General features: G+C 59.5%; 1 protein-coding gene across 1 annotated transcript; it reads right to left on the minus strand.

The window, feature by feature from the left end:
* Window positions 1-249: 249 nt before the first annotated feature.
* Window positions 250-6,707, minus strand: LOC103346451 (uncharacterized). The gene is made up of 7 exons (XM_070058068.2): window positions 6,244-6,707; window positions 5,563-5,683; window positions 4,911-5,005; window positions 4,453-4,518; window positions 3,820-3,919; window positions 3,138-3,290; window positions 250-1,979 (listed from the first exon to the last, which is right to left on the minus strand). Exons 1-7 carry the CDS (start codon window positions 6,253-6,255, stop codon window positions 829-831), a joined length of 1,698 nt encoding a protein of 565 aa, XP_069914169.2. The 5' UTR covers window positions 6,256-6,707; the 3' UTR covers window positions 250-828.
* Between the last annotated feature and the right edge of the window lie 8,603 nt (window positions 6,708-15,310).

Genomic DNA, 15,310 nt, shown 5'->3' on the forward strand with positions numbered 1-15,310 from the left:
CCCACAATCCTGAACTGTCCCAAAGACCACATGTACCCAGCCACTGCTGCTCCTCCAGTTTTCCTCTGGTCCACGCTGGGCACAGGTCAATCTCAGGAAGTGATGGAGCACCCCGAGCCGGGTCTCCGCCTGCATCTGGAGGCTGTGGCACCTCCAGCCTCTTGCAAGGGACTCAGGGACCCTGTGTGGCAGCTCGGCTCCAGGGGTCACAAAATCAAAGGCATTCTGAAACAATTTAATACACAATCAACAAGGGGCAGAAGTTCCCGAGGGTTCCTTCACAAAGGCGGGAGGGGTATGTGGCAGCCCACAGGTGCCTGGGTTCATGTCCTATCTCATCTCCTGCTCTGAGGGTGCCCATAGCAACTGTGGCAGTGGACTGGCTCCTTGGCCGAGATGAGCCAGCGTGAGGCCACTCAGGGAGGGGGAGAGGAGCTCCAGAGTGGAGCCTTGTCAATTGGGGAGGCCACCAGGCATAGAGAAGCTAGATGCTGGCCGAGTTGAGCTAGGGTGAGGAAGCTCAGGGAGGGGAGAGGAGCTGCAGAGAGGAGCCTTGTCAGGCAGGAGGCGCTGGGCATAGAGAAGCTAGGCTTCTGGCCGAGTTGAGCTAGGATAAGGCCTCATGGTGAGGGAGTGGAGCTCCAGAGAGGAGCCTTGTCAATCAGGGAGGATGCCGGGCAAAGAGAAGCTAGATGCTGGCCGAGTTGAGCTAGGGTGAGGCAGCTCAGGGAGGGAGAGAGGAGCTCCAGAGAGGAGCCTTGACCATCAGGGAGGCCGGCGGGCATAGACAAGCTAGCCTCCTTGGCCGAGATGAGCATGGGTGAAGCCTCAGGATGGGGGAGAGGAGCTCCAGAGAGGAGCCTTGTCCATCGGGGAGGCCGCTGTGCTCAGACAGCCTAAGCTTCTGGCCCGTCTGAGCTGGACACCTGGTGGGCTGTTCTTCCCCTCCAGGTGCCCACACACATCCAGCTCCTCCATGGAATGGGCAGCAAGGAGGCCTCGAGCCAGGGAGGGCACACAGGCCTGGTCTTCCAGTGCAGAGCTGGCTCCTGCAGGCTGCAGCCCGTGAGTGTCCCCAGAGTGCATGGGGCTCCCATGCAGGGAGGGCGTCTTCAGCCCTGCTCCCAGGGCTGGCACAGCCTGCATGGGCCCGGGATCCAGGGGCTCTGAGGCAGGTGGGGGAGGGGCCCTGAGACCCTGCTGGCCACCCAGCTCCAGGGGCCAGAAATCAGTGCCTTTGACAGGCGGGCTGAGATTTGGGAGGCCCCCCCATCGGGACAGGTCTCCCCTGCTCTGCAAGCTCTGTGGGGCCAAGAGGCCTGGGCCACGCAGAGACTCTGAGAACTTCACAGACAGGGCTGGGGACGAGGGCTCTGGGGAGGCACCCTCTTCACAGCCTCCCTCCTCATCCTCTTCAAAAATTGTCTCGGGCAGGACGAATCTCAGGTCCCGAAGCAGCTTTGGCCAGGGAGACGCAGGACACTCAGCAGCCTGGTCTTCCTCCTCTTCCTCCTCCTCTTCGTCCTCTTCCTGCTTCTCCAGGCCGCTGTAGTACTCCTCGTCCTCAGAGTCGGAGTCATCTTGGAAGGTCACGTTGAGTTTGGTCAGGGAAGTCCAGCGCCGGAGGGGGCCTGGCTCGTCCAGCCAGGAGCACTGTGGGCCCGAGAGGTGGGCGGCGCCCCCTGACCCTGAGGCCCCCGTGGAGGAGCCCTGGCCGCGGGGCTGGGTGCTGCTCTTGCCACGACTGCCCTTCTCCTCCTTGGTGTGTTGCTTGGAGTCGGGCTGGACGGCAGATCCGAGAGGACCGGTCTCCCCGGGGACAGAAGCTGAAGCCCCCGCTGGCTCCTGGGGAGCTGCAGCAGCAGGGTGACAGCCTTTGCTCTCCTCAACGATGGTCTTGATGGACACTGGTGGGGGAGCACGCTCCTGAGAGCCAGGCGGCACCTGCAGGGCCGGGCTACCATCTTCGGTTGGCTTATCTGGAAAAAGAACAGATGGGTTTAATTTCTCCACGGCCACCATCTGGCCTGCAGGCTGCCTGCCCTGACCTGACCCTTGGGGTCCCCATTACTCGGTGTGATGCTCAGGACACCTCCAGCCTGCTGGCCGCAGAAGGAATGGTGCATGCAGCCTGGGCCATGGGAATGACAGGGACACCTCTGGTTCTCCCCTCAAAGCCCACAGACTGGACAGGCCTTGAGCCCCCCACCTCACTCTCTCATCTCTGGAGACTGCTGGCACCAACTCAGGACCCCATTACCTACCCCACCTGAAATCCTGGGCCCTAACAGTGCATTGGCTGAGTTACCCGCATCTGAGTCCCTCCTCAATTGTAGGAAGGGAACTGAGCCTAAGATGATGGGGGTGAGAGCTGGGGGTGTGTGGCAGACATGGGGTCTGGCCAGGCCCTCGGGGACAGGGAATGTGGTTTCCAAAGAGGTGGCAGGGGTTCCCTGTGTCCTCTGCCCCTGGGCCACAGTCCCTTTCCCGGTGAAACTGGGCTGTCATTGCTTCTGTCTCACGAGCACCCAGGGGAGGCAGCACCTGGAAGCACAGTGGGGACTTCCCAGTGTCTGAACAGGCTGCCCCTGGGCCCCCACTGCCAGCCTCTAGAGCTGGGACAAAGCCATCTCTGCTCTGCATGGGGACCCAGGTGCTCAGGTCCTTGTCAGCAGGGGACAAGAATGGGGACCCCTCTGCACCAGAGCCCAGAGGCCACTGCTGCTCCGGGTCCTGCTGACTTCTGTTGGCCCAAGGCTAGGACTGCAGAGCCCACACTCAGCTGAACTTGGGTTCTGCCGTGGGGGCCCCCAGCGCCTGCCTCTGCGCCCACCCTGCTCACAGGAGTGGACTCGGCCCCCACTACTGGGTTCAGGGCACGTGGGCCTTCCAGGGGTCCTCAGATGGCTGAAGGGGATCCAGTGCCGGCTGGACCACCCCGCAGGAGGATCCAGGGAAGCTGCCCGAGGCCCCGCCAGGCCATGCTGTCAGAAGCTCCTGAAAGCAGAACTGCTGAGCCCAGGGAGGACAAGGAGGACTAGGAAGAGGTGAGTCCCTGGGTGGGGCTGCCAGGGCCTGGCACTCCCACTACTGACTCCCCCAAGGGAGCATGGGACGGGGCCATGTGCTGGACTCACCTTCGGGAGGCAGGAGGCACTGCAGCTTCCCCAGCTCATGCATGGAGGCCCGCAGCTGCCTGATGACTGCATCCTCGCTCAGTGACCAGGCCTGCTTCAGGGTCACCTGCAGGAACTCCCGGATGTGGTCCCTGGACATCTTCATCAGGCGCTCTGGACATGGGGGTGGGTGTCAGGCTAGGAGGAGCCCTAGGGATGGTGCAGCCACCATGGCTGCTCCAACCCTTGTTTCTGCTGCAACCCCTGACCCTGGCCCTGTCCCCCACTTGCTGGCCCTGAGGCTCAGCCTCAGCTTGGACCACCCTCAGCAGGACAGGGCCTGCCTGGTCTGCACAGCAGGCTCCTTCCTGTGTCTGCTGGGCCTGGGGAAGCTCAGCCCTGCTCAGAGTCACAGGCCACCAGGTCAAGAGAGCCAGGCAGTGGGGAAGGAGCGCATGCAGGAACTCCTGGATGTGGTCCCGGGGCATCTTCAACATGGGCTCTGGACATGGGGGTGGGTGTCAGGCTGGGAGGCGCCATTTTTGGGGGTTGGGGATGAAACGGGATTCGCAATGCCCCCTAAGCTGGCCAAGAACTCAGAAAACTTGTCCCTCCCCTAGGTTCTGCTCTCCCGGGCCAAGCATGGGACCCCCCAACTCCTCCATCCCCAGCACCCAGGCCTCTGTGGGCCCTGAGGACTTACTTCGGTGGACCTTGAGGACGGTGTACACCATGCCGGTGAGTACGTGCGCGCCCTCAAGGATGTAAATGTCGAACATCCGAAGTGCCAGGGGGAACGGCACCTGGGGGACAGAGGCATTGGAGGACCCCGCGCGTCAGGGCCTCAGCAGGGCCCACAGTGGGTGTGTGTGCAGTGTCATAGGGCATCCTAGCTGTGCCCTAGAAGCCCAGAGAGAAAGAGCACTAAGGCCTATCCAGGACCCTGGTGCCACCCAGACTGCTCTGCACACTTTGGAAGCCACCCTGGAGATGCCAGACAGCCCAGGGACCTGGGGGAGGGGTCAGCCCTTGGGCTGTGCTGAAACCAGCCTGTGGCACCCAGGGTCTATGGATCTCCTGCCTCTCACTGTAGGGCTCTGGCCTTTGCCAGGCTCTCAGGATGGGTCCTGGTGGGACCTGTCCCCTCCTTGCTGTCCCTGAGGCTCAGCCTCAGCTTGGACCACCCTCAGCAGAGCAGGGCCTGCCTGGTCTACACAGCAGACTCCCTCCTGTGTCTGTTGGGGCTTGGAGAGCTCAGAGTCACAGGCCACCAGGACAAGAGAGCCAGGCACTGGGGCAGGAGCTTCCCTGGGCAAGGGGTCCCCGGGGCACTTACCCCATCCAGGAAGCACTGGATGTACCAGTGGGCGGTGTAGTCCTCAAGGCACACACCCTCCTTCTCCTGAGAAGAGGCAGAGGGGGCTCAGGGCCCAGGGCCCAGGGCCCAGGGCCCAGGCCTGACTCCCTCTAATCTGAGCCCTGTGGCAGAGCCCCTGGGTGCAGGAAGCCCAGCAGCAGGTGCATCCCCCCTCCCAGCCATGCAGATTCCTGAAAGGACACAGGTCCCTCAGTCCACTCTACCCTGGGGACAGCATCTCCCTTCAATCTACACAAACTCTGGGGGAACAAGTGGTGGAAAACACACCAACACCCAAGCTGCCACAGACCCCAGTAACAAGGAAAGTCTTGGTGAGGACGTAGCCTCCCCTGGCCCAGGAAGCAGTCAGGACCCCTCTCTGTCCTCCTCTCCCTCAGCACAGAGCCCCCGAGGGGAGAAAGGAGATGTTTACTTACCAGGTGTTTCTCCAGGGAGGGGAGCACGCGACGCATGATAGCTCCCAGGTGGTGCTGGAATCGCTCCAGTTTTGGGGAGTCCGGTGTGTAGAAATCTGAGTAATAGCAACCCCCCGGCCCTCACTTCAGAGTGTCTTCCCGGGAAGGCTGGAAAGTCAAAGGCTTGGGGCGGGATCTTTCTGAACATGGAGGGTCAGGGGAGGCTCTAACAGGCAGGGGAGCCTCAGGGGAAGGGGGGTACAGCTGACAGCCCAGGGCAGGCTGCCTAAGGTGACCTCTGGGCTGACTGCAGTCACACTGGGTGCCTCAGGGCCATCTGGACACTCAGGGTGAGGAGGGGTCACCCTAGAATGGATGCTCCTTCTGCAAGGGTGTGGCTCAGTGGGTGGGAGTCTGAGTAGAGATGTGAAGCAGTAAGACCAGTAGAGACCTAAGGGTCATTTGTCAAAGACAAGGCACAGGACCTTTGTGTGATGGGAAGTGAGGGGTATGGCTTGGTATTGGGCCCTCTGCCGGCCATGGCTTCTAAGGAACCATCCTGAGGGAGACTGCCCTATGCACGCAGCAGCCAGTGAGGGACAATGTCCCAGTCACTTGTCTGCATGCCCATCCCTGCACTTGCAGGACCACGCCCACCACACCCATCACCCACCATGCATCGCGTGCTGGCTGTCCCCCATGAGCTGGACTAGTGCCCAGAAAGCATCCTCTTCACTCAGCCACATCAGCAGCAGGGCTGCCACGTGGCTTAGGCCCTGGCTGTAGCCCAATTCCTGGAAGAACACAAAACACATCAGAGGGACCTCCCTGGCTGGGATGATCTCACGTGGCAAGGGTGACCTCTCCTGGGAGAGCTGAGCATTACCACCAGGCCCCACTGCTGCCCCTTGGGTGTCAGGATCTCTCAAAGTTCCTGGAGAGAATCCTGCAGGGTCTGAGCGCAGGCTGTGCAGGGTTAAGAAGAGGTATGAGCCCCACCCCAGATGTCAGGAAGGGGAAGACTGTTGTGGGAGTGCAGACTGCACACCCGTGATGGCCTCTGGAGCTCTCTGCTGCACAGGTGCCCTGCTGGGCCCCACTGCAGACGTGAGGAAGAAGCACCATAGTAAGGTCTGCCTGGGCCAGAACAGAGCCCAGCCCAGGAGAAGGCTTCCGGTCTGCCCCAGAACTTGAGGTTGGGGCCAAGGAGGCCATGAGCTTGAACTCTACCCCTCAGTCTCTGCCTTGTGGATTAGAGAGGCCCCCTCAACCCAGGCTAGGATTTCTGTGACCAGGGGCACCCTGCATGGACAGCTCTGGATATGACCTTGGAACGTTATCGCAGAATACTCACGGGGTTGTACATTGAGTATGCGAGGAGCACCTCAAATAAGGAGCGTTGTCTGGAAGAGAGAGGACAGAGGCTGTGCGTCCAGTGCTGCCGAGGCTCTCAGTGTGGCTCTGCCTAACAGAGCCTGACAGCCACACGCAGGGCCCTTGATACTCTGCTCATGAGCAGTCCACCGTGTGGATGAGTGCTGCCTGCAGGGACATGCACATCTCCCAGGGTGCAGTCATGTGCAGTTTCGTTTCCCCAGGTGGGTGTTCATTGCAGAGGTGAGCGTCCCACTGTGGGAAGTGCAGTCCCGTGGGTCTAAGCCATGGAGAGTCAGCCTCCCATGCACGTTCATTCTGATAGGGAGCAGCTCCTGTGGCCTATCTGTTCCCCATGAGCCTCTGTGGCCAAACTCCCCACCTCCCCCAGCCCGTGGCCACCACTGCCCTGTTGTGTGTCCCGGATTTGGCCTCTTGCAGATGTCCTGTGAGTGGATCACAGCACGTGTAGCCTTTGAGGGACGCTTCCTCTCTTAGCAGGATGCACCTGAGATGCATCCAGGTGAGCCCAGGGCCGAGCCTCGTCCTGCCTCTCACTGAATCCCGTTCTCGGATTCAGCTGTGACACGGGTTGCTTATCCGTTTCCCCACTGAGCATTGTGCAGGCTAGTCCTGTGTCCAGTGACTGTGAACACAACCCTGAATCTTGCGTGAGGGTTTTATGCACTCAGCTGTTCTGGTGGTTGTGTAAATGTGCGTGTGTGCTGGGGTTCGTGTGGAAGGTGTGTGTCTCTCATTGTGAGAAATGGCCCTGGGTGCTGCTGGGGGCCTGGGCACTGTGCTCTGTTCCTGCAACGAACCGGAATTGCGCTCACCTCACGTTTTCCCCAGCACCCGGCGTTCAGTGGTCTTAGCTCCCCCATTCTCACAGCTGTGCGCTGGTGCCCCGTTGTGGTTTAGGTGCTAAGCATGTTTTCACGCGTTGAGTAGGAGAATTGTGTGTGCCATCATGCAGGGGCCCTCCTGAGCCTTGGCCCATGTCAGGGCAGGGAACCCTCATTTGCTTTCTTATTATTGAGATTTACAAACTTCATTTTCTGTATTTTGCAAATACTGTCTCCCCTTGTGTTCCTTTTCATTTCATTCCCACCAAAGTGTCTTTGGGAAAGCAAACTGTTCAGTATAAATATAGAAGGCCATGGATCCATTTTTTTCTGTCCAAGAGGAATTATGCTTTAGGTGTGAGCCCACGTCTCTCCTAGGACCCCATGTGTCCCAGGACCCTTGCACCTCCCTCCCCCAGGGCCCCTCCAGCCCAGAGGCCTCACTTGGCTCCGTATCGCTCTCGAAACATGATGTGACTTCTGAACGTGCGTGCTACATCTTCATCGATCTGTTGGACTTGATCTGAGCACAACCTGGCCCGTTCCTTCATCTCCTGCAGGGCAGGGCCGAGGGGGAGGGGCCGGCCTCAGGACGAGCCAACCCCCACTGTCACACAAGCACCCCAAAGCCACATCAGCTCTTCTGGTTGGCAGGGAGAGTTCCCCCTGGGAGCAGCTCATTCCCCTGATCCAGGGAGGGTCATGGGTTCCCCACTCACCTTAGTGTCCACGCCACCCCCAGTGCCCAGCAGAGGGGCCACTGCGGACCCGCTACAGTCAGCCTGAGGCCAGGGGCTCTGCCAATGTCCTTCTGTGCTACCTCTGCCTTCCCAGAGCAGGAGAGACTGAATCAGGCCTCCGAGCCTCCTCACTGGGCTCTCAGGCCCCACAGGACAGGAGTCAGCCTCACCCTGACCAGCCTTCAGGGCTGCCCCCTGCAGGAGAGCCCCAGCTCCATCAAGAGAGTGGACACCCTTCTTGGACTTGGAGCTGGCCCCAGGGGCAGCCCCCACTTGAAGACTTGGGCGAGGGCGGGGCTGGCGGCTCAGTTGCTCCTTGCTCCCTGATGTCAGCCAGGGAGGTGACAGCCCAGGGCCAGCCCTCTGATGGATCAGCCCTCATTCCCAGGAGCAGTTGAGAGCTGACTCTGACCGATGGAACCAGCAGGCCAGGTGGGGGCTGGGTGAGCTGAGGCCAGGCCAGGCATGAGAAGGCCCAGGTGAGGGCAGGGCCCGGCGAGCATAACAAATGCACAAGCAGGGTCAGGTGTGGGGAGGGCCGTTAGGGACAGAGCCAGCTGAGGGCCCTAGCACACAGGACTTCCACCTCATTCCAGGCATTCTCTATCCATTCAGGACCCAGCACAATGGCACTGGGCAGTCCTGGACCTAGAGGCAAGGGGGAACCACAGGGATGAGTGCTGTGGCCCTGACCGGATCCTTGTGTCTAGGCCCATTTGTGTGTGGGGAGACATGGAGGAGGCTTCTGGGGAGACGTGGATGAGGCAGAGGGGAGGGCCGGGTGGGGGCCCCAACCAAATGACCACTCCTCCTTGGCATTACTTGTCCACCACACGGGAGCCTTGCGCTCCTGAGCAGGCCCGAGCGGGTCGGCCTGCCTCAGATTGCACGCAGAGCCATACCTCGAATTTGCCAGGGTTCTGGGCCTTCCTGGTATCCACGGAGAGCATCATGGCCCACACCTTGCCACGCACCTGGGCAGGGATGCCTTTCTCAATTCTCCGGTGGAACTACAGGAGAGAGGAGGCTCTGGTGAGACCCGCCCCAGGCCCTCTGTTGGGGGGGAGCATAGGGTGAGACAGCAGGAAGGGGAGCCCTGGGCTCTGTGCTGTGTCCCCAGATCTGCCTGGACCTGGGCCTCCTGACCCAACAGTGAGAGGAGGGCCGAGGGCTCAGTGCAGGCTCTGTGGTGCACTCACTGCCCACACAGGGCACCAGGAACTGTGCCTGCCCTGCATCTGGGAGTGGCCCCAGGGGAGACTGGATCTTCTACTGCGACAGTGTCCTGGGTGCAAGGGCATTGGGCTGAGATGACCTGTGTCCTTTCAGGGCAGGACAGTTGTGTCTGAGAGGCACAGCGATGGGCACTGTCCATCCCAACTCCACCCCCAGTGGTCCCCAGGGGCCCTCAGGTCCAGGTACCTTCTCACTGCTGCGGTACTTGGTGAAATTTCGCAGCATCTTGTTCCATTTTTGCAGTCGGCGGCCCTCCTGATGTTTACGCTGGGAATGGAGACAGGATGGCGTGAGCTCAGCAGTGTCCTCTGAGGGAGGCCACGGATGCAGCTCAGGAGCCTGTGGACAACTCAGCTGGGAGGAGCCAGCAAAGGGGCAGACCACAGCACCCAGACCTTCCAACTAGGGGAGCCTCAGGGGCTTGAGTATAAATAAAAGGACAAGCATCCTCAAGCTAGTCCCATCTCATCCAGGAAAGTGGGTCACAGTGGCCCACAGGCAGGGACCCAGAGCTGCAGGCCTGCACTGGGGTATGTGGGCCTCAACAGATCTCCTGGGGACTGCTGTCCCTGGAGGACCATATGGCACTCCTCTAACCACTGCCCATACCCACAGGCCTGCTAGTTCTGCCTCCTAGATGAAGAGTCCATGGCCAAGGTCAGCTTACCCATTGCACTGCCAGGCATCCATGCCTGGGCGGCTTCTGCTTACTGAAAAGCAAGAGAGACAACACCATGAGAATGGGCACTGAACCAAGCATGGTCCACTTCCCCAGCAAGGCTGGGAGAAGACCTGTGTCCTCCTCACCCTGCTGAGGCACAGCCCAGTGCACAGAGAAGGGCAGGGATGGGGCAGCCATGCTGCAGGCAGACACCCAGCAGGGGCTGGGGCTTGAGGCACCTGGGACCACCACACCCCCAAGGTTATCCCCCACCCACCTTCCCCACTATGCACTGGCCACCTGAGGTGCCTGCTCCCCACCTCACCCTCCTCTGTTAGCCCAGACTGTGGCCATCTCTCTACCCTTGGCTCCTGCTTTTTCTCCAGGTTCTGGGCACAACATGGAGCCAGAACCCCCTATCCCGTGCTAAGGTGGGCTGCTCAGTCATGCCAAAGACGGCCCAAGACGGCTCATCCCTCTAGATCACCGGAGCCTACCCTCCAGACATGGGGCTGCTCTCCCTGACATCTGTTGGAACAGCCTCCAATCTGACTCCTGCCCGCAGGCCCCACTCCTCCCAGCACAGACCCGGGGCTGGGCCCTCAGCTGCACCCTCCCTGTGGTCTGTACTGTGGGAGCCTGCAGGCAGGCTGAGAGCTGCAGAGGCCACACTGCTGGCCATCTCTCAGACTAGGTCTTAATAAGCCTTTAGCCTAGCCCTGAGGCTGAGGCCCCTGTTGGACAACTGCCCACCTGCTAGGCTGGTGCCCCAACCCTGTGGACACAGCTATGGGGTGGCGATGGCCAGGCTGTGTCCCTTGGGAGCAGGGCAGGACCCTCAAGCCACCACCTCTACTTAACATGAACAGATGCCTCAGAGTAAGAGTGCCAGTGTCTACCCTACAGCCAGCCCTTTCCCATCCTGCATTCTTGAGTCACAGGGTCACTCGGCTCTGCCCGTATACTGACCTGTGCCTGCACTGTGACAACAGCTTGGATCAAGGAGGGGGCCTGGGGACAGGTGTGCTACCTAATGGTGGGGTTTCTGACCCTGGTCCCTCCCCTGGGTGGATCGGGGTGCAGAGGACTCACCGCAGGAAGCCAAGTTTGTCTGGGACAAGGGCTCCACTCTCGTTGTCCTCTTCTCCCAGGTGAAACTGGGGCCCTTTACGGGGACCCTGCAGGGGAGAGGGGACCCAGGTGAGAAGTCCGGGTCTCAGCCACTGGGGGAGCTGAGCCACCCTCCTGCTGTGTCCCCAGGGAGGTGGGGTCTGGCTCTCACAAGCACAGTACTTGAGGCAGGGTCCTACCTCCTCCCCCAGCACCCTGGCCCGTACCTGCTCATATTTCAAGATGGTTGCTGCTCGCTCCTGGGCCCTGCCGGACCTCAGGGCGTCCATATCCAATCTGTAAGACACACACGCACTTGTGAGCCAGTACAGGGGAGCCCACGGGAACTGTTGCCCTGAGGTCTGTCCCCGTGGTCAGAGGGGGGACAGCCACAAAGCCAGGTGGGCGGGCACCTGGTGGTCGGGTCCCAGGAGGATGACTTGTTCAGAGCACAGGGACTAGGGATGGTTGGGGAAGGACAGCCCCCACCTTGCCTCCCCTGCCCTCAGAAAGGATGCTCCTCCCCCAGCCTGGCATCCACGTGTCCTCCAGGGAGCCCAAGTCTCCCTGGCCCGCTCCCAGCCCCCGAATCTCTGGAGCTCTCAGAGGTGGACTCACTGCCCCACCTGACACCAGCTGATCCAACACCTAGACTTGAACCTGTGTCCAGACACAGACTCACACCAAGGCCCATTCGACACTGATGCCCAGCAGAGAGGGAGGAATGAGACGACTATATACACACTCTGCACACAGGGGCCGCTGAGAGCTCAGCCACAACACTCATGGAACCTGGCGTGGGAGACCAGTGCCACCCACCTGGCGTGACCTTCCCTGCGTCACAGGTCACGCAGAGAGCAAGTCTCACTCACCTCCTTCGAGTATCCATTAGATTCTATGAAATGTGCTTCCTGCCTACGCTACCAACATCTGGTCAGTTGGGCAGTAGATGCACGACTGGCCACTGGTTGCCGACAACCAAGAGTGCACAATTCTCAGTGACTGTGATGTCACAGAATCCTGCCAGCCAATCCCAAGTGGCTCTGCTGTGGCAGGGGTCAGGGTTCTCAGCCCTGGCTTAATTAAAGGTCACCAGAAGTGGGGCCTGTGTTCTCCCCAGGGCCCAGGTGAAGAGGGCAGGGCTCTGGCAGAACTGCCCCAGAACCAGGGGTGCCAGGGCCCTCTGCCACCTGCCATAACGGTCCCAAGTCCCAGGCAACCTGCACCTACTGCCCCTCATTTCTTCCTCTGCCATTTTATTACAGCCCAACTGTGAAGTCCTCTTTATTTGAACACAAGGTGGAACAGGGTGCCCCATCATGGCCAGTCCTTCTTCCTGAGGTTCCCACACTCGGGGCTGCCCCTGAATGACCTGAACGGAGACTCCCAGGGTTGCAGCCTGCTGTCCTACCACAGGCCTGACCCCAGCACTCCCAACCCCTGCTGACCCCTCCTGCTCTGTTCCAGCCCCTCTTCCCAGGAGTTTTAGGAGGTGGACACAGGGGGTCCTCCTGGGATGGAGGGCAGGGGAGCCGCCCGCTGAGCACCACCTGCATAGGACCTCAAGCTGGCATGGCCCAGACTGTCCAGAGCGGGAACCAGGGCCCTGTCCTGACACTGACCAGGGCTTCAGGCACAGAGTGCTGAGAACTCCTGGGCACCAGCTCCTGAGCCGCATGCTGGTAACACCGGGCTGCTGCTGACCATAAGGACAGGGACAGCACATGTCGGGCAGGAGCAGCCACAGGCCCGCAGCTCCCCAGGGTGCTGATCACCAGGTTGCTCCCTGCAGGGAAAGCGACTCAGCCCTCCCCCAGCACCTCCTTGGTCCTGGGCCCCACACTGCCCCTAGGCTGCCACCTTGGGGCCACAGTCGGTTCTTTTCCCTCAAGGGCCTGTTGTTCTGCCTCTCTGCCCACTTCCCTTGCCCTGGCATGGGGACCACAGTGTCCAGGGCCCTGGTCACCAATACACCTGCTGGCCTCCTCTGCGGGTGGGAACGAGTACACAGCTGTGTCATGTGCAGAGATGCTGTCCAGCAAGACTTGGGTTTTAACTGATTCTGTTATTCCCCTCCCCACTCAGCTTCTCCTCTTTTAAATATCATTGTACATTCTTTTGGAGATTCACAAAGTGCTGTAAAATAACACAATGAATGATGACTAGGGATCACCCAGCTTCAGCAGTCAAATATTCTTAATTGTATGGAAGATGCCTATGGGTTTCCTTTCTCTGCCTGGGTTCATTCTCCAGATTCCCTAGGGTTAGTGGTCTCCAGATTGCATTTTTCTCCACTCGGGGTGATGTTTTGCTCTCGAGTCAGACTCAGGAGCCGAGGCTGGGGATGGATCCCGGGTGGTACAGTATGGGATGAAGGTGTCCCAGTGGTATCTTCCCCACTATGCCTGCCCTGGGGTTGCTATCAGGGACAGGTCTGGTCCTCCTCCAGCCCCATCTCACTTGGGCTCCTGCTGGGTAATGCCGTCTGCCATGAGGCCCTCACCAGAAGCTGGTGCCCGTGCCACACTCTCGGGCTGGTCAAGCCACAAGCTAAAGTGAACTTTCATTTTCTAAGCAACGCAGCTTCAGGTATTTTGCTATTGCCACACAGAGTGGGCCAGGACTTCCCTCCAACTTCAGCAAAGTGCCCTCCAATGTGCTTGAAGGGTTTCTGAGAAAGCCTCTTCCCAGAGTATCAGGTGCTCCTCATTCCGGATTTCAGCAGAGGTCTCCTGAAAGCCCACTCTGGCTTCCTGTGCCACCTAAACACCCAGGCACTGAGTTCTCTTTTAGGGGTGGCTGGGAGTAAAGGCAGAGGCCAGCTCAGCAGCACTGCTCAGGGCATCTGGGAGTCCGGCAGGACTTTGAGTCCCTCCAGTCAACCTCAAGAGAGGGCACGGGACTCATTTGTGTCCTGAGAGACAGGAGATTGGCAGGTGCAGGGAAACACTGAGTCTGCGAATTAGCTGCCACTTCTTACAGGGCGCTCTGGAGCCGCTCCTGCGTTTCAAGTGAGCCATGGGCCCGCGTGCACGGCTGAGAGCTGTAGCTACTTGGCCGCAGAGATCACCTCTGACAGTGGGGCTTGAGGGAGCACAAGGTGAGCCTGCGTGCTAGGGCCCTTCCCACCCACAGCACGTGACCTCAGCACACAGACCAGACCCCTCCAGCGCGCTGCTCCAGCCCTTCCTTGAGAATTGCTCTGAGTCCCAGGGCCAAGGGCTCTGCTCCCGTGGTGTTCACGCACAGGCACAGCCACATCGCCTATGGGACCCAGCGTGGGAGACCAGTGTCACCCACCTGGGCAGGACCTTCCCCAAGAGCAAATCCCACTCACCTCCATCGTGAATCCATTGGATTCTGCCAAATGTGCCTCCTGCCTATGCTACCAACACCTGGTCAGTTGGGCAGTAGACGCACTACTGGCCACTTGTCACCTCACAGCCCAGAGTGTGCATCCTCAGTGACTGTGATGTCACAGAAGCCTGCCAGCCAACCCCAAGTGGCTCTGCTGTGGCAGGGGGTCAGGGTCCTCAGTCCTGGCTTTATCAAAAGTCACCACAAGTGGGGCCTGTGTTTTCCCCAGGGCCCAAGCGAAGAGGGCAGGGCTCTAGCAAGGGTGCCATGGAACCAGTGGTGCAATCCAGAGCACCTGCCCCTTTGTGTCAGGCTCCCTCTGGGTTCCTGTGGGGCTGTTTGGTGGGACAACTCAAGGGTTGAACTCTGCAGTCCTGATTTTTTTCATTTTTTCCTGAAGTGGCCAGGGCCCCATAGTAAAGGAGAAGTTCCAGTAGGGAAATCATCTAGAAACTTGGAATGCACAGAGGGAAGATAATACAAATCTCTCAGTGCCAAGTATGTGATGCCATGTATGTGATATAAATTTATAAGGTATTATTGCACATTTCAGAAATATATCACCACACTGTATATTCTAAATGTCTCCTACTGTTCTCGGCTTTCTGATTTCTCAAATACGTCTTCTGTGCTGTCAAATATATTTTAAAAGTAAGTATCTTTTTAATGGCCCAAAGTGGGTCACCTGGACAGAACAGGAGAAAAATCACAATTTCTCCTGGTGCTAAGTGCTTTGTACATGCAGAGGTGGCCAGAGAGAGGGAAAAAGGAGACTGCTCTTTTCCAGGTTGTGATGTAGGAGGGGTGAGGTTGACAAGGTGCATGGGCCCAGATGCTACCTGCAAATCTGGCTCCATGGTACCTTCAGGAGGGAAGAGAAAGGGGTGTGGTCTCTGCTGTCGTGGTGGGAGGGGACAGAGGGAAGGGTACCGCGTGTAGCATGGACCCTGTCTGGGCTATCCTATTTACTCCTCCTCGGGTCCCTGGGGGTGGCATTTTATCTCTGATCTGCCGACCAAGAATCAGGCCCAGGGCCAGGTAATGCACTGAGGGTCATTGCTTGGGCCTGGAGCCCAGGTGTCTGGGGCTCCACACCCA

The sequence above is a fragment of the Oryctolagus cuniculus genome, chromosome 15, assembly GCF_051225735.1.
Source record: "Oryctolagus cuniculus isolate XC-2025 breed Fujian yellow rabbit chromosome 15, ASM5122573v1, whole genome shotgun sequence".
Classification (NCBI taxonomy): domain Eukaryota; kingdom Metazoa; phylum Chordata; class Mammalia; order Lagomorpha; family Leporidae; genus Oryctolagus; species Oryctolagus cuniculus.